The sequence below is a fragment of the Diuraphis noxia genome, unplaced genomic scaffold, assembly GCF_037042655.1.
Source record: "Diuraphis noxia isolate RWA-SAM2 unplaced genomic scaffold, SU_Dnox_SAM2 contig0001, whole genome shotgun sequence".
In the NCBI taxonomy this organism is placed as follows: domain Eukaryota; kingdom Metazoa; phylum Arthropoda; class Insecta; order Hemiptera; family Aphididae; genus Diuraphis; species Diuraphis noxia.
Genome location: NW_028301711.1, coordinates 2,379,181 through 2,399,850, shown reverse-complemented (window position 1 = coordinate 2,399,850; position 20,670 = coordinate 2,379,181). Strand labels below are relative to the sequence as shown.

The window sequence follows — 20,670 nt, the reverse complement described above, 5'->3', positions numbered from 1 at the left end:
GGTTATTTATTGTCAATATTATCACACTCATAATAATTGTAAGTGATAACTTATTACCAATAAGCACGGTCTTAGACCGTGCTAATAAGTAAAAATACGCCGTAATGCCGTATCGCCCGTATCCTAATTTGATATCATACAATCACAGTATGCCACAGAAGAAAATGTCATATTATAATAATAAATTTATAATTTTATTATTGTAGTGTATGCACACTGTTGAACTATCAAGTTAACCTTAAACTTAAAATATGTTATAATCATCGTTATTCGTTAATCTTATTTTGAATTTTGAATTTTGATGATATGATTATTGATTATTGATTAATATTAATGTTGTTTTCTGTTGACTTACTACTTACTATTTTACTAGTATAATGCCATAATGGTAAACAAAATTAATTATGAATATTAATTAAAACAATTAGGTACCTACTCAGGTACTTCAATTTTAAATAATAATACTTCACAATGTGCTTTTTATAATACTTTAATTTGCAATGTAAAAATAATTCAATTCAAAATAGGTGTTATAGTTACCTAAAACTAATATAATGCATGGTAATTGCCAATTGGATACCAACTTGGAAACTTAATTTTCAAATTGTTTGGTAAGTTTTTCTTGTAATTTAACAGTTAAAAATCAATAGAAGTTTTTTAATTTTATGTAAGAAATGATTTTTTAATGTTTTTACTTTTTTTTTATTTTAGCCAAACCTGTTATTCTGCATAGTTTACGATTTTTATTTAAACAGTGTATACAAATGAACCACTTACATCGTCTTACTCTCATAGTCTGATAGGATGTAATATTATAATAAAACAATTCAATACTAAACAAACACCAAAGCAAAATTTTAAAATTCATCTGTAAATTCTTTATTTGGCGACTATTAATTTATATAGTACATTGGTAAGTTTACCTAACATTTTTTTACTAAATAATACTTATTTATAAATATGTGTAAAAAATTTGATTTTGATTTCAGAAAAAAATTAGTAATTCATTATAAATTACACTGAACTATGAGCAGCTATATCTATGACTAGACAATACAATTTGACAAGCAAATGTTTCATATCTGTACCAGTACATTGATATTTGATAGTTTAGTAAATTATTACGGAATCAAATATATTTCTGTAATATAACATAGTATCTGAACAAACTACACAATTAATTGTGTATGTATGAATATTTTGAATTATTAAATAAATACATTTTTTAAATTATTTTATTTTATTTCTAGATTGTAAAGTTAATTTTTACGAAGAAGGAAATATTAAGTTGGCTTACTTAAAGGTTATGTTATTAAATATAATACAATTCCTCATAAGTAGTGTTATGAGGTTGTTAAAATAGAAAATTTAACATTTAAAAAAAAAAATGAATCAGACATTTCCAATTTTTAATTAACTTATTTTCCAAAAATGTAAGATGAAAAATTAATTATGTTTGTACTAATTGTATTTGTTGTATTTGAAGTCCGTAGCCCTTAAATAAGTTTAAGTATAGAGTAGTTAATAAATGTTCATTTAATTTTTGTAATTTTATCAATTGTAGTGTGTGTGTCAAGTGTTGATATTTTTTGTTGGTTTATGATCTTACCCAAATTCTGCAAAAACTTGCATTACGGAAATTAGGTCATATACTCCAGTAGAGTTATTGATAACTAATGCGCTTATTATTTTTGATAATTTAATATTAAATTAATGTCCATATTATGTGGCTTTTCAGCCAAGATAGTTTTTATATTAAATATTTAAATGTATATTATGTGTATTATTAGGTATACAAATAATACAATAGCAATTATTCATTACAAGCATACATTTCTTAAAAAATTATTTTATATTTTTAGTATTAATTATTATCACATTCTGTTTTGGAATATAAAATTAAAACTTAATGTTGTCATTGAAAAAAGTGAAAAATAAAAAAAATATATTTAAAAACATTGTTTTATAGACGACTTGAAATAAATTTATGACTGCTCTATTCTAAATACTGTTATGTAAAAAAAATGTTTTTAATTTCTAGCCTCTCCCCTACAAACGGCCTTGTGTGTGATTTGACCTATAACTACTCTTAAAATTATGTTGGGTTATGGAATTTTTGACAAATGAATACAATTATTTTATAACTTTTATTAAAATTTTTTAATGTAAACATTTATTTATAATTTTCAAAATGTCCTCCATTTCTTGCTACACATTTCGCATACCTCGTCATAATGGAATTAGCTGTCAACTTCAACATCTCTGATGTAACTTTATTACAAGCTGATGTTATCCGTTGTTTCAAATCTGCCAAGGATGTTGACTGTTCAGTATAAACAATATCTTTAACGTGACCCCACAAGAAAAAATCCAATAGAGTCAAATCTGGAGATCGTGGTGGCCATTTCAGCGGACCTTGAGTGCCCATCCATTTTGATTTGAACTGCTCATTTAAAAATATTTTTACTATATTAGCATTGTGTGCTGGAGCACCATCTTGTTGGAACCACATATTGGCTCGAGTTTCAAGAGGTATGTTTTCCATCAACTCCGGCAAAGTATTAAGAAGAAAATCTAAATATCGCTGTCCAGTCAATGTACCATCATAGAAATAAGGTCCTACTATCTGATTATTTATAATTCCACACCATACATTAGTAGACCATCTTACTTGTGCATTATTTTCACGTGTCCAATAAGGATTATCAGTATTCCAAAAATGCGAAATGTGACGGAAAAAAAATCCGACACAGATGCAGTTGTAAGTTACTAAAAATCAATATTCTCTACTAAAGTTTGAATTAAAGACTAAAGTATAAACATAAAATATACAAAATATTGATAGTAAATGAGTAATTATAATAAAATTTGACAAATAATAATAATAATTACAAAAGCAAATAACATAAAATATTTACATTACTTATTTAGGTTTTATTGAAAGTTAGGGAAAAAAGGCTGACCGAAAAAGTTGTAAGTTATTAAACTGTATATTAAAAAAAAAAAAAAAAAACAAACAAATTTGTAATTATTAAACACATTTCTTTACAGACAGTACTACAAACAAAAAATTTAAGTTTGGAAGAAGAAATTGTAAGTTTTAATCTTACATAATTATACACACGTTTAAATTAAAAAATATACTGTCATTATTTTTATTAGGAAAATTTAAAACAGAAATTTGCAGTGAGCCAATGTGAATTAAATGTAAGCAATATTAAATCACAACAATTGAAAAAAACTAAAGTTAAATTTATAATAATATTTCAACCATTACAGGCTCTTACGCAAACTAGTAGCTCAAATATAGATAATATAATATTATGTGAAAAAGTAGAAGGTTTGGCAATAGATACTGCTACACATTCTGATCCAGACATTAACCATATTAGTTATTCTGAAGTAATTACTACATAATATGAATTGTCTACTGGGTGATTTTTTTTTATCATTGAACATTAATATTTTCAATGTGTTTACAAGTGTAAATGTTTTTGAAAATATATTTTTACATAGTTTCAAGTCGTTTACAAAACGTTTTTATTAAAACATTATAATTTATCCATATAATTAGTAAAATATAAGAATAATAAGTTTTTTACTTTGTTGAATGACATGGAGTTTTAATTTAATATTCCAAAACAGAATATTTTTCTAAATATTTCGATACCTAGAAAATTAAAAGGATGAAAAATATTTTTAAAATATAACGTTTTAATAATAACATTGTTTACTAAACAACTTGAAACTATGTAAAAATATATTTTAAAAAACACTTAAACTTTTTGAAATAATGAGTGTTCAATAATAAAAAATCACTCTGTCTATAAGTTTTATTTATTCTTAAAGTAATATTTTTTTGTTTAGAAATGTGATGAATGGTGGTGCCCAAAGCACAGTGACTTAACTGAGATCTTAAAAAAGATCTCACTCAAAGAACAGACCTTGGAAGATCGGTATTTAGTACGAAAGGCTAAGGCCAGACATACTTACTGGCAAGGCGAAAAAAATAAAGTACCTAATAATTGAACTATTAACTTAATTTAACTTGACATGAAATTTTTTTTTTATGTTATAGAATACACCAAGGTGCCCAATGCAGGACAATAAAAAAGGCACACCTAACCGCTAACAAGCACCAACTTTTTGGCCGAGTCCGCTTCAACAATAATAATTTCTAAAAAAATAAAAATTTAATTACATAATATGCATACAAAACAATCATAAATAAATCGATGAAGTATTTTTTTTCCATCATACTTACATCATTTTAAATATTTTGATATTAGGCTGAAGTTGTATTATTTTACTGCGTTAATGATTAAATTCCCAAAAGTAACTATAAACAAATTATACATACATTATTAGTTATAATTATTTAATTGGGTTGTATAATATTGTGAAAAATTTACTTACCATAGCTTTTTTGCGATTTTTCAATTTCCACAAACTGTTATAATTATTAGGTACATTCTGATTTCTGGTTCGAACATTTACGTTATTTAGCATACAACAACCACAGAAATAAAGAATCATGACAGAAATAACTAAATATTAAATAAGTTATTTCTATCGTGTACAGAATATCATGTAAAATTTTCAATGTTTCTATGATAACTGGTAATCGATTATCAGTTTATCACTTAAAAATTAAAATTAAGTTAAATTATCAGAATCTAAGATACAAATATTATACAATATCTTGTTGCACTTATAACCAGTAACCACAATAAACCCATGAAATGTCTAAAACTATATCAATTGTGTCGTTCATAGATTGGCGCGAACAGTTTTTATTAACCTGATGCAGAAGCGATAATATTAAGCACGGTCTTGGAATAAGATGGAGCTATAAATAGATTTATACTATACACAGAATCTGTGGTACTATAATAATTAATAAAATTATTGATAAATGAAAAATATTGTTTTTATCTGACGAGTAAAATTATCATTTGCATAGGAATATAATTTCTACGTATGACGTATTATTAAAAATGTAAATGATTTTTTTAGACTGTATTTTCCTGTAATACTTTTATACACGGTCTTAGAAGGTCCGACAACTCTGACTTATCAGTGTTCCGCTCAATTGTGCAAATTCATTTAAAATGTTACCGCTGTAAAGTTGGGCGCTGCTAGTTAAACGTTTTTAAGGTTAGGTTATAATCACAAAATGTTGGATGGCGGGGAGGAAGTGGTACGACCTTATCTTCAAAGACCGTGGTTACTAGTGTAGTAACTGTTATCAATCACTGTTCCTGATATTTTTTACCATCACTATAAACATAGATTAAATATACACTAGATAGCCCACTGCTATATAAAATATATAATATGCTATAAATAAGTACAAGTGTACAAATACACAAAAAGCGCCTCGTATAATTCAGTTTTTAATTGGTTATATCGGATCAACGACCGAATGAAAATAAAAAATTTAAACGCTGCAATCCTTAAAAATAATATTCTTAAAAAATGGCTATTTTGAATATGTTATAAAATGATTTAATTGAATTTAAATTTTTTTATTTTCAGTACTAAAAAATAAACAAAAGTAAAAATAAATTATACATGTAGCGCTAGGGTCTATAAATGATAAAAAAAATAAAAAATAAAAAAAAATTGATTAGAACAAAAGTTATTCCAAAAGTCAGTTCTTTCTGTTACATCCTGTATAGTAAAAAGGAAATTATAGAAAAATGATGAATAAATGATAAATGATATATGATAAATGATAAATGATAAATGATAAATGGTAAATGAATAATTGAAGTATGAAGAAAATAATTGAGAATAATAAGAAATACAATTTTGAAGTGAAAGAAAGTAATTTTAGAACCGGTTCGAATTAATTTTAAATAGTATATAATATTAGATATAAAATAATATATAATATTAGATAAATATAATAGCATAAATATAGTCCACATTAAGTAAAAATAGTATAATAAATAAATTAAAGTAGTCTAGAATAAGTTATAATAGTTTAAATAAATTTGAATTAGAATTATTAATTAAGATTTAATAAAAATAATAATAAATAAGTTTATAAGTAGTTTTGCGATATATTAATTTAATTATTTTATTTGGAGTAATTAACCAAAAGATAAATAATTATAACATAGAGGCGTAATATTTAATAGTAGTAATGATATAATTAATGCGTTAGTGTGAGTGCAGTTTATAGTAAAACTGATATAAAATAAATACGTAATGTAAAACAAAACATCGCGGAACACGATTTTTTTTTAATATAATAAATGACGTGTTATGGAATCGAATAAATAATAAAAGTAATATTGAGTATAGAAATCGAAGTTGAGAAAAAAGGTATTTAGAAAATAAAATATATTAAATATATAGTTGAATAAATAAATAAGAATAAATATTAGAAAGTTATTGAGGGAAGAATAAATGTTATTTTTATGAAATAAATAGTTTAAATGAATAAAAAATATATTGATGAATAAAAATTCAGGGGAAATACAAGATATTTTGACAGGAAGCATATTAGTAACATCTGACGACGAAACTAGAGACGTAGGTGTTCAAGTAGACAACAACGAGGGGGCTGTAGTAGTCCAAACAAAGACAAATATCGTTAAAACAGAACAAACATTAATTAATTTAGATATACCAGAAGAATATAAATATTCACAAGATTGTGATAGGGAAAAATATTTAAGAGCAGTTAAAGATAAAGAATTTTTAAATTTAACTTTTAAGTCTTTAAGTCCAGCAAGTGATAGTGATAGTACAATAAAGAAACGAACAGGTTTACGAACTGACAAAGGGGTAGTACACGTACAATTACCAAACATAACTCGAAGGAAAAAAATAAAACAATGACTGAAATGGATATAGATAAAGCCACAGCTTTGATTCCGGTGTGTACAGGAGCAAAGAATGTATCAGAATTTATTAATACATGTGATATCGCGGTAAAATCGGTAGATAAAAGTAATTTACCATTATTAATAAAAATAATAAACTCGAAATTAGCAGGTAATGCACTAGAGGCAACAAAATATAGAGACACAGAAAAATGGAAGGATATAAAGTCAATTTTAAAGGGAGCATTTGAACATAGAGCATCTGAGAGAACGTTAACAATAGGATTAAATTTCACGCGTATGAAAGAAAATGAGGACGTAACCAGTTTCGCAGGACGAGTTGAGGAATTATTTTATAAATTATGTAAGGAAGGTTCGAAAGATATGACAGAAGAAGAAAGCAAAGTATATAAAAAACAACTTAAAAATCAAGCATTAATAATTTTTGTAAACGGTTTACCGAAACATTTAAATTTAGCACTAAAAGCTAGGGATCCGAAAACGTTAGAAACTGCTATGCAATTCGCAAAAGATGAGGAAATGGAACATAATGCTAACTTACAAATGGAAAAATTACAAAAAGATTTAGAAAAACAAAATTTAAACGGAAATAGTAATACATCGGGAAATAATTTCAAACAAAATAATAATAGTCAAAATTTTAATCGCGGTGGTCAGAATAACGGATATAACAATAATAATAATAATAATTTCAGACGTAGTAACGGTTATAATAATTTTAATCGAAGTTTTAATCGTGGCGGATATAACGGGTATGGACGACAAAATTTTGATAATAATAATAATCAGCGTTATAATAATCAGAATATGACAACTAATAATAATAATAATAATATTAATAATAATGCATGTTATAATTGTGGAAAGAATGGTCATTTAGCAAGAGATTGTAGATTACCAAGGCAAAACAACGATACACAGTTCGGTACCAATAATAGGCAACAAAATGCAAATAATAATACGCATACAATTAATAATAATAATGGACAACTACATTGTATCTATTGCAATAATGTGGGACATGAAATTGTAAACTGTTATACTAAATTACGTAATGAAAGGAATAATTCGGCTGGAACCCGATTGAGCACAGTTTACCTTTTTCATTACCCTATTGAGCATAGATACAATTAAACAATAGAAATCCAAAATATAACACGATTGAGCATAGAAATACGTACAACGTTGCCATTTCACACAGAAAAATAAAAATTTAAAAAAAAAATTGAAATTTTTACAGGAATTATTTTATAATAATGATCAAGCTATTAATTAGTGTATAAAAATATAAAATTAAATTATTTTACAAATATATACAATATACATAATTTATGTCCAATACAGATTAGTCTTAAAGTTAATAATAAAATAATAATTACATAATATAATAAACAATAGTTCATTTTTTTATAAATATATATAATATAATTCAAGTCCTATACGGATTAGTCTAAAAGTTAATTTACCTATTGATGTAATAAATTGAGTATAATTTTTTTTTAAATAAAAGTGTGTGTAAAAAAACGTTAATAATAAAATAATAAATAAAAGTTCATTTGTTCTATAAATATATATATATAATTCATCTCCTATACAAAAAAAAGTTAAAGTTAAAAGTCTTAAAGTTAATTTATATATTTAATTTGAATATTTTTATTATGCTATACAATATGTATTATGTGTCAACGTTTTAAAGTGGTATCCCTAAATACTTATTTCCCACTTTTAATAAATATTTTAGTAAATCTTTAGAACATTTATTTCTTAAATATTCATCGTAAGCCATTATAGTTGCATTAATTTTTTGCATTTCAATAAAACTCATACTTTTATAACTGTCGGTTTCAATTGACCGAATTTTTGTCATCGTTTCAGCTTGCGTTTCTTGTAAAACTATAATTACCAAGTGTATGTGTGGGTGAGACTTATAAAATTGTGAATTGTAAGTTCTATGAAAACTTTCAACAGCGTTTGTTGTTCTAAAAAAAAACATTTCATAGAAATTAAATTGACATTTTTTTTATATTTAATAATTAGACTTTGGATGATCTACCTTGGATCAAACATAGGTTCTTTAGCCCATATATTTGGGGGAAATGAAGATTCATCATCTATATAATTATTGAAAACATAATCGCTAAATTCTGAGCAGACTTCATCATTTGGGCAGACACTCATGAGTTCGACGAATGCATCGGCTACTTCATGACTAGGAAGAAAAGCTAATCCAAAAAAACTCTTAAGCCAATTTCCTAGTTCGTCGTTTTCTTTTTTATAGGCTATTCTGAGAATAGAATCGCTGTTTATCTATAATAATAATTAAGAATACAATTAATATATAATTTTTTGATTTGAAATTATTTTGTTCTTACTTTTCGCCACCATGATTGTCCTAAATGAAACCGACAAGCTATTAATTGTACATTTTCAAAAACTTCATACGCGGCTTGGTGGGCTGCCTTTTCAAAGTCAACGTGTAATTTTTTTAATATGAACTGACTTCCTGTATATTCTACACATACGTTTTGTAGGAATATCCACATTTTTTTATATGTATCTTTTGATTTTTTAAATAAAAAAAAATAAACCAATGGCAAATAATAGCCATTTTTATATCCATGAATAGAATATAGTTGTTCAAAATATTTGGGTGCATTATTAAATGTACCATCGGCGAAAAAATCAATACAATCATGCTTAATCATAAATTTTAGGTTGAAATCACAAGTAATACATACAAAACTATTGTCTTCGGGAATATGTATGAATGGTTGTCCACGAAACTTAAAATCATCTTGAGTTTTCATTAAATTCAACTGTAAAAAAACGTCTTCCGGTGACTTAGGCAATTTGGAAAGTACTTTTATTCGTCTATCGTACATAGCTTTACGAACCGTTTTTAAATCTTTATGAACAATTGAAGATTGTTCTAAATTATTTAAAAGTTCACTTCTGATCAACTTTAAAGGTTGAGTTGATAGTGACTCTTCAGCACGTCTTTTACAATTTTCACGTAATACTTGCCTTTCTAATTTATTAGGTGAATTTCCTACATGATTATGTTGTCCACTTGATTTAATAACGATATTTTTATCTGGCCCAGAATAAATCATAGCTGTACAATTATTTTTTGTGCACCGCCATTTTAATAACTCGCCTTTTTTAATTAATCCAATAAATCTGTACTTAAAAGCACCAACATTGGCTAATTCTTTTCCTCTCTCGGATAAAATAACTTTTATTTCACTAATGTCCATCGCGTTCTATGTATATAAAAAAAGTTATCTAAAACAAAACGGTGTAACGTACTAACGCGTAACGACGAACGACACTAACCACTAACGCCTGATAATATTGAGTCTAAGTTACTTATATTTTGCCATTTTGGCAATACAAAAGCCCACTTCTATATGACTATATTATATTATGTAGATAACAAATAATATCCAATCTTACAGTCGTACAGATAATCTTAATTGGCGTAATCGACAATGCATGAGTGTACCTATTTTGATTTTACGATTACGTCGATCCTAATTTCCTACACGACTCGTATATTATTTATCGATTAAACTCGTGCCGCTTTTCAAAATATGGGAAACCACGATTGAAAATAATCACCACGACTAGTAAAGCACACAGATTGACAAATATTTCCATTTCATAGTACTAGTATTTCAAAATACGCGTGTAGTCTAGCTGGTTGTAGTCGGACAAAAAAATTGGCAACGTTGCATTTATTTGACTGTGCTCAATCGGGTTGTTAAAAAATATGGACCGTGCTCAATCGGGTTTTTTCAAAATAGGGACTGTGCTCAATCGTGTTTCACCGAATAATTCTAATGTTTCAAAAAACTCGATGGTGCCAACTCAGGGCGTCAGGTTGGTGCAGGAGATAATAGACGCAGAATCGCCATTAAACAATGTTTACATGTAACAACCGTAATATATAATAATCACGTAACAGTAGAATCACCTAATTTTAGTACAAAAACAATTAAATTATTATTAGACACAGGTAGCGATTTAAATATTGTTAAGATAAATAAATTAATAGGCAAAACGGTAATAGACGAAAGTCAGAAAATATATTTAAAAGGGATAAATGAAAAAATAGTACCGACTATAGGAAAAACTAAAATTAAATTAATAATTGATAAAAAAGAATTTATAACAGAATTTCAAGTAGTGAATAAGCAATTTCCGATTGAAGGCGATGGCATTTTAGGACATACATTTTTAGTAGATAATAATGCAGTTATAGATATTGCAAATAATATTTTAACAATAAAAAATAAAATAATGATGAAATAATTGATGATAAAATATGTTTTAGTTTAGAACCTAGAACGGAAGCTATAGTATCGATTAACATTGCAGATAAAAACATGAATAATAAAAATATTTTAATAAATAAGCAACAGTTATCAGCAGATGTATATTGTGCTAATATATATAATACAGTCAGGGACGGGAAAATTATAATAAGTGTGTTAAATATATCGGAGGCGAGACAGGATATAAAAGTAGGTCAAGTTAATAGAATATCATACGAATACGACATTGACACTGACATTAATGAAATAAATAATATACAAAATAATAATGAACGCGTAAATAAAATAAGGAATTTAATTAGGAGCGATCATTTAAATTCGGAAGAACGCGAATCGATAATAAAAATTTGTGAACAATATGCCGACATATTTCATTTAGAAAATGATTATTTAACAATAACAACAGCAGCGGAACACGTAATTAAAATACCTAAAGACACTCCACCTATTCACAAACGACCGTATCGTATACCCTTTTCACAACAAAAAATAATTCAAGAACAAATAGAACAAATGGAACGGGATGATATTATAGAAAAATCTATGAGTCCTTTTAATGCACCACCCCAGACAGCAATATAAAATTATTTTAACATTTTTAGAATATTTAGAAGTTAACATTAATGTTTCCATAACATTTTAATTGCATTTGTTTAATATTATTGAAACTTTCTTAGAATATTAAATGGTCATTATTTGTCCTACCTTTATAAGTTTCCTAAAATGTTATGAAATTAACATTCTGAAAATATTCTTGTACTGATTAGATTAAAACATTTCGTGAAAGTTACAGTAATATTTATGAAATATTTTCAAAATATTTTAATTTCATTTCATACCATCAATTTTAATGTTATAATAACATTATGTCATTAAGTTCGTATAATATTTCAATATAATATATTTATAATATTCTTTTGAAATTATAATAAATAATATTTGAAATTTTAAATATGTTTTAACGTATATTATATAATATAAAATAATTTCAAAATACACAAATAAATAAAAAAAAGTCAAAAGTATTCACTTTCAAATATTTATTAATATTTTATAACTCAATTAAAAAAAAATAATTTCATGATATCAGCAATGGTATTTATACAATATCAATAACATAAAACAGATTTGAAAAAAAAAATTAATGACAAAATTCAATGAATTATTATATAAATTAATATAATAATAATAATAAAAAAATAAAAATAATATAGCATTGATATAGCGCATGATTTCAGCAATGGTATTTACTCAATACCAACAACATAAAAAATATTAAAATAATAATAATAATAATGAAAAAATTAAATATATATTATATAAAATAATTATAATGTATTGTCCAGATTATTTAATGTCTGTATTGTAGCATTTGCTTTGCTTAAAATCCTAAATTTGGCATGGGCCAACCAAGTTGATAGTGGTGTGTCAATGTCCTTGTCAATTATGTTTTTATACTTGATGTTAACCCTTAAAGCATCTAAAAAACAAAAATAATATTAAATATTAATAATATTAGTAAATATAATAATAATAAATATTAATAACCAATGATTAAACGATAACATCCAAGCTTTGAAAAATTTTTTTTTTTTTTAAATCCCAATAGCGAGTAACTTTTTATAAGTTCATCTGAAAACATTTTCAACATGATACGTCGTACACTATCCCCAATATCTTTATTTCCAACTAATAAAGATAGTTTTGATACCTAAAAAATGAATAGTTAAGCTGATTTAAGATATTTAATATATTATATACATATTTACTATTTATTTTAAATGAGTTCTAATGCATACCATATTAGGTCTAAAATTTTTATCACATAGCAATTTTTGTTCGAAATTATCAAGTTCATCATCCGTCTTAAGAGGGAATATTTCATCGATATTAATTGATTGTGTAATATTATTTGCCATGTGTGCTGTGATGGTTTCACCAGAAGTATTTAAAAAATTTTGTAATGCAACATGTGATGCATTCAATGTATTGCTCATTGTGATTTGATCATACTTTAATTTTGTTAATGTATGTATAACAAAGTTTTGGAATTCTATTATAAAATAAAAAATTAATTTGCAAATATTATTATATACAATATATTATTATGCCACAATTATTTCTACTTAATTTTTTAAAAATTATGTATTAATCGCGTGCATATATAGTCATATAAAACAAATATAGATACCCGTCTACAAAATATATTTTAAGTTTAGTGACCTTGTAGGACAATGATCATCAATTTAATAGCTGATGACGTATTAAAATAATAATATTAATATCAGAAAATAAATAATAAGATTACAAAAATTTTAAAATTAAACTTATATGAAAAAAAGCATTCATTTTTTGAATCTTATTGATCATTTATTTTCTCTGTGACCATATGAATAGTATGAATAATTACAATAAATAAGATATTCATATAAATATATTGTTATTATGATCTGATGAAAATAATAAATATTATTCGCCAATAGCGTATTTAAGGGGGGGCGAGGTCCAGGAATACTGAACACCCCCCATAGCAAATAAAAAAGAACAGATATGTTCCTGAAGCATAATTAAGTAATAAGTATAGAAATTATACATTTATAGTAATATATTATTCTGACAACGATTTCCATGCAGCAGCTTAATGTTATAATTTTTACAAACTTCCATAATTCATATTAATTACGTATAGGTAAACTGTGGACCGCTGCTTCCCTCTAGAAATATGCTAGTAATGTTGTTTTATTTAAATATGAGCATTGGAGTGTACTTAATACATTATAAGAATATTTAAATTTTTTTATTATTACAATTAAATGTAAATTTATTAAATATAAATAATATACATTTATTTAAATTGTACATACCTGCAGTAGTCATTAGAGGCACATCATTTATTGGTGAAGCAATAGTAGTGAGGTTACTTGAGGAAGACAGTTCACCACTCACCACAGTGGCATTATTTGTTGATACAGAAGTAGAAGTTGGAAAATATTTTTTAGTTTTCTTGCAATCTAAAAAAAATATTACAAAATTGAATAATAGTTAAATAAATTATAAGAGTATACACAATAATTTGTAAATAAATTAATATACATTTTGAAGTCAATATGGACTGATGTTAAATACAATATAGGTATACTAATTACTATAATAATAAATATGAATAAAGGATCTAATAAAAATAATAGAATATTTTTTACTACATTTTATACCTGAGAAGTGTGAATTAAGAAATAATGATCTTTTTGCAGGCACTAGTTTTGGTGTTATTGCTTCAGTAGGCATTTGCAGAATGTCATCAGTGGTTTGTAGTTGCTCTGGATTCAAGTCACTACAAACTGAAGTTTCAAACTCAATTCTGTCATTTACAGGAGGTGATTTTTCAATATGAACTGAGCTCTCTGTAATTTAAAAAAAAAAAAAAAGAGTTTCTTACTGTTGTCACATTTCTCAATCTGTGGTTGCTACAATAATAATATGACACTAAAGAGGTTAAGAAATGATGCATAAGGAACATTTTGTTAATATTAATTATTGAAAATTGAAATAATCATACCATTTAAAACTAAAGGTAGTTCATAAGATGGATCTTTATCTGAGTCATATAAAATACTGTCAGTCTCTGAACTTGAATCAGCTTTTGTAGATAAAATATCAATAACCGGTCTACTCCTTGTTGGTAATAAAATATCATGTCTTAAGGAAGGAGGACTATCTATTTTGTTTTTATTATTACTACAACGTTGAATATGTCTATCATTTTGTGTATCCTCGTTAGTAGATAAATCTGATAAATAAACGGCTTTCTTGGATTTTTTACGAGCTTCTTCTAAGTTTTCTAAACATATAATTAATAAATAATAACCATAATTAGTCATGTATTAGATATTATTTAGTAAATCATTTATAATAAGTTATGTTATAACTATGAGTTTTTTTACCGTATGATCTTCCCAAAGTTCTGGATGGAATCCATTTGAAATTTATTTCATCAGGATTTTTTTGTTTCTCGATATATTTCTTTACTTTAGTTTTGACAAGAGGCCATGCGCATAACTTTGTTTCTTTATTGAACCATGCAACTGGTACTGACTCCACACTGTCGTCACCAAAAAAATGGACAACAATCCACATGGTTGTTTTTCTACATATATGATAATAATATATTTTACGATATTTTATAAATAAAAATAAAGTTGTATTTACAAATAAGTAGTATAAATTTATATTTTTCTGAGTAGGTATATGAAACAATAAGAAAAAATTTGTAATATTTACAAAAATGTATTAATTCAAGAAATTTAAGCAGTATGTATTATAGGCATAACGATTGAATTCCCATTATGCGCAATTAACATCATTTTTTTTTTTATGTTATTAATTGTACAGGTTTTTAAGCTTTCTGTTAAATCTTTTACAATATATATGTCAAATTCTGTTGAATCCGTTGGCTTGTCATGAAACAATGTTTTTGTTTCAAAATGTTTTCCAATCAACACTATGTCAGATTTTTGTTTAACTATATTCAAGCATTTAAAAACTTCTCTATCTGTGGTTAGAACATAGCTATCTTTATCAAATTTTGTATTTATTTGAATATTTTTACAGATTAATTTTTTGTACTGACATCCATTTAAATTATTGATTAATGGACCATTATTGTGAGGTAGTAATAATATTGGATGATTTGTTGGATTTTTAGATAAGCTAAGGGAATTATGACAATATATTTCTGAGTATCGGTTTATGACTTGTTCGAGTGGTTTTTCATGTTTTCGTATTTTAGATTTTAATTCTTTCATATAGTTTTCGAAAGGAAATGCGCTGCAGTTATCAAGAGGACCATACAATTTAAAATCATCACACAAATGTGATAAACCATGAATATTGTGGGAATTATGTTCACGACCATATAATATTTCAAATGTTTTTATAAAATATTCTAAAAGTTCTTCGGCATATGGTAAATAATGTTGAAGATTTGGACTAAGTAGTATTATCATAGAAATATTTAATGACATGAAATGATTATAGCAATTATCGTTAATAATATTTTTTAGTACAATAGGTCCTATGTACAATAAAAATAATCTTAACTCTGTAGCTTTCCATCTGGATACCTCTTGAATTTCTCTGGTTTTTCTAACAAAGTCTGATGGAATATAACACTTGACAGCCAATAGTGCTTCTGTTAATTTGTGTACATCACGACTTGGTAAACGAACATTCAACGGTCCTTTATGTAACCACAGCCCAATCAATTTTTTAACGACTCCGAGACAAACAAGATGCATATAATCAAGGGTAAACATACGAACCAAATCGATCCCTGGCAACTCAACAAGGTTTGAAATAGACTCACCTACATGATGCTCTTCGTGTGTCATATTTTCATATGTTTTGTGTGTTCTTTTAGTAGATTTACTATTAGAATATGGAAAACAAATACGATTTTGATAATATTCACCTTCTGCAATACATCGGTTACAAGAGGAATATCCTGAGTGACCTTTAGTTTTTAATAAAAAAGATTTTGCTGGTGCATCACACACAAAACTATAAATTATCACTTTTTTAATACAGTCATTAATTTCTATACCATTTGTTATAAGATCTTTGGTTTCGGCAACAAAATCTAATAAAAAGTCATTACTGTCTTTTGGTTTAGATTTGCCAAAGTAAATGCCAACTGGAAATACATTTTTGTCCATTCCAACAATATATGCCATAATTGGCCAAAATTGACTATTATTGCTTTTAGTTAATGGTAAACCATCAACCCCAATTGCAATTTTTATTTCTGTTAAACTGCTTGTATCATATCGTCGAATTCCTTCTGCCAATCCAAAATGATAATATGACCCAGGAATAACTGTACGAATAAATCGCTCTGCAGGTTTCAGTGTGGCTAAAAGTGTTCTACTATCATATGGCAAATCTTGGGTATTTATATTATCTTGTTTCTTCATTAACTTCAATAATTTATTTACAGTAGCATTTGGAATATTGCATTCGACTGCCCAAATTCCCAAATTTTTATTAAATGTATTGCAAGATGAATTGTTTATTTCACTTACTGCTGAAAAAGGATTTACATTATGGTCTTCGTTACCTAACAGATCACCAATAGTGGACACAGTTATAGTTTCTTGATCATAAGGTATAGAAGTTGTCATTTGTGGTGAATTAATATAATTATTTGTTCCTTTTGATGTTGATGGCATATTAATAATTTCACCCGATTGATTGTCTTCTGAATTTTCTACCTTACTCACATTTATTTCCTCTGTTGCATGATTATTATTTGCAGATATATTGGTTTCATTACTATATAGATTATTAATGAAATCTAGTTCTTGTCGAATATTCCTATTTTTTGACCTTTTACTTTTGAACATTATCTTAACAATTATAATAATAATAATATACCAAAAAAAAAATTAAGTATAGATACTTACATAAACGTTTATATATATAAGTTATACAGCTGGTACACACAGTACAAATCCATTGAAACACTAAAAAAATATTTAAAAATCAAATTAATTATTAACAGCTATAACTAATAATACTATATAACATTATATTATACTTATAATACCACAAAAAAAGACTGAACAGATTTTAATAATAGTTATATCAATAGATTTTTATTGATATTCGGGAGATGTTTTAAGCTTTTTTGTTAACATCTATACCGTTGCTATACCCAATAAATATTAAATACTCCAAGCATACCCAAGTGACAAGTACCTATACAAAATACTACACTAATATCTACTATTTAAAATAACACACATTTATAATGCACATTATACTACAATACTACCTATATAATACACAATAATACATATTTTTATTTTAAACTACATAATACCAACAACATATGTTGTACAAAATAATATAAATGCATTATTAAAAATAAGAGTTTATTCTGCCACTGCTAAAAAAAACTTAAATTACATGTAATTTTTAATAATGCATTTATATTATTTTGTACATACCTCACCCCTTACAGAGACAATTTTCAGACATAATACAATATTTTATTAAATTAAAACAATCTGTATCTATGACTACTACAACTATTGCCATTCTGCTAGCATCAAGTATCTATATAATATTACTAACATAAAACTTATAAAACAATACATTTATAATTGAAACCATTTACATTTTAAATATTAATTAATGATAGACACAACCTAGTATCAACATTCAAAAAATCTATAATTATTAGATACTTGAACGGACTAATAAAATACTTGCTGTGTCTCCTGAATGTTTCCCAAATTTTATTACATGTTTTAAGTTTTAATTTTGGAAATAACAAAAATATTGGAATTTCAACACAAATGTATAATAATTTTTATTTCAATATAAAATATATTGATAACAATACTTCCTCGTCATTAATTTTACACAAATATCATAAAATTTAATCGGTATTGTTATTTATTTGAAGTCTAAAATATATTAAAATATTAATATTCTTTGTACAGAAAATATAAAACTGATTGCAAATTGGATTTTAAAGAATTAGCTAGTTATTTAGACTTAAAAATAAGTTAAAATACATATAACTGGCTAAAGGACCTATATATATATATATAAATAATATAATAATATATATATAATATAGTAAATTAGTAGGTATTATAATAGTATTCAACTAACCAAGCTAATATTATTTTTTAAACATAATCATTAATCAAATTTGTTTATTAAAAAACCTTGAGTATTCTTAAAAACTGTTAGTTACATAAATTATATTTTAATTAATGATGAATACCTAACCTACCAAAAAATATATTTTAAAAAAATTCTGATTTTTATGTTTCTATCAGACAACAATATGTACCTAGTAAATATTCTAATTTACTACCTACATGGGTTTTTACTGCTTTTAATGATTTAAAATAATTATAAAAGTTATCTAACTCACTCACTTATACATCACATATTCACATAAAAATTGTCATATACCTATAACTATTGTTTTGGTTTTGTAATATTATATACTATACACAAATTTATTTAAAATAGTATTTTTTATAAAATAACAATCTCCATACAGTATAGATAGATGATGCATTTATCATCTGTCTAATAAGCAATTTTCATTTTATGTTGTTTTATATTACCATTAGAAAAATATTTTGAATTTTAACTTATATTTATTTTGTGTATTTTTAGTCCAAAAGTCAAATATGTATAATACAGTGTATTATATAAAAGGGGAATAGGATTTTGGCCTTTGGGTGCTACTATCTCCACAGGTTTTTGTTGTATGGAAATCTGTCAATGGTAACAATTGAATTAAATAAAATGTGTTCCCAGAAAAGAGATGTATTTTAGGCCCTGTGTACTTGCCATTAATTAGAATAACAATTCATATTATTCTACCTAATTTTGAAGATGTTTTTAAGAAATCAATAATATTAAATTTTGTATTAATATATAGTAGTTATGTACCTAACTTAATAACTGAACATTGTTATTACCTATACATGTAACATGTGATTACAAATTAGGCAAATTAAACTTCGACTTAGGTAACCAAAATTTCACCAAAAATATCATAATTTTAGTAGGTATAATTACAAGATAAGTATAATACAAACTTTTACAATGCTTATAACATAAATAATAAATAACAATAAAAAAAGTAAGTGTACTTACCAAAAATGTATACAACTGCAGACACGTCAACTACCTATATAAAAGGTAACGTAGAAACTATGTACTAATGTAGTACTATCACTATTACCCAAAAACCAACAAAAAATGAATACTATATAATAATATATTAAAAATTACTGTTTGTGGGTAAACACACTGTGTTTAAAACTTGATAATCAGATATATAATAATCAAAACGCAAAAGATACAATTAACCAATAAAGTGTTAACTGTTCAGAATGGCGAAAAACTGTTCAAAATTGCACAAATAAACGTAAACGGCCAGAGAGTAGCCTCTATGCAGCTACGAGACTACTGTGCCAAAAATAACATAAGCATAGCCCTTATACAGGAACCAGTCTCCCATGCAGGGAAGGTGTACGGGTTCGAAGACTGTAGGACAGTGGCGGCCAAAGATCCAGGCGCCGTAATCATAATCATGGACAACGATCTCCAGGTCATCGAACTGACAAAACATGTCTCGACACACATCGCCGCCATAAGGGTGGGCCAGGGCCCGAGACCGATAGTCCTAGTATCAGCATACTTTAGATACAACGTGCATACTCTCGCCTTCACCGAGAAACTTAGGGCAATTCTCGAGTGCGGCATGGAGACTATAATCGGGGCCGACACCAATGGCCACTCGCCAAGATGGCACAGCGCCGACCATAACCAAAGAGGCCGAATAGTTGAGGACCTGATTGACGATTTCAATCTCAGCATAATAAACGCACCTGGACATATGGAAACCTACTCCCGCCATGGAATGGGCTCTTCCAACATAGACGTGA

The 20,670-nt window shown here is 26.1% G+C and overlaps 2 protein-coding genes and 2 pseudogenes across 3 annotated transcripts in view; 2 read left to right on the top strand and 2 right to left on the bottom strand.

Moving 5' to 3' along the window:
• LOC149059276 (uncharacterized) overlaps positions 1-20,670 on the top strand; it is a 282,105-nt pseudogene that overhangs the window by 17,987 nt on the left and 243,448 nt on the right. The window lies entirely within an intron of this gene.
• Positions 2,720-4,171, top strand: LOC149059293 (uncharacterized; annotated as a pseudogene).
• Positions 7,934-10,683, bottom strand: LOC149059292 (uncharacterized). The gene is made up of 3 exons (XM_089215667.1): positions 9,230-10,683; positions 8,911-9,164; positions 7,934-8,836 (listed from the first exon to the last, which is right to left on the bottom strand). The coding sequence occupies exons 1-3, from the start codon at positions 10,112-10,114 to the stop codon at positions 8,548-8,550; spliced, it is 1,428 nt and encodes a 475-aa protein (XP_089071793.1). The 5' UTR covers positions 10,115-10,683; the 3' UTR covers positions 7,934-8,547.
• On the bottom strand, positions 12,415-15,426 carry LOC149059291 (uncharacterized). The gene is made up of 7 exons (XM_089218084.1): positions 15,136-15,426; positions 14,751-15,032; positions 14,407-14,595; positions 14,059-14,205; positions 12,994-13,247; positions 12,743-12,905; positions 12,415-12,674 (listed from the first exon to the last, which is right to left on the bottom strand). Exons 1-7 carry the CDS (start codon positions 15,326-15,328, stop codon positions 12,523-12,525), a joined length of 1,380 nt encoding a protein of 459 aa, XP_089074210.1. The 5' UTR covers positions 15,329-15,426; the 3' UTR covers positions 12,415-12,522.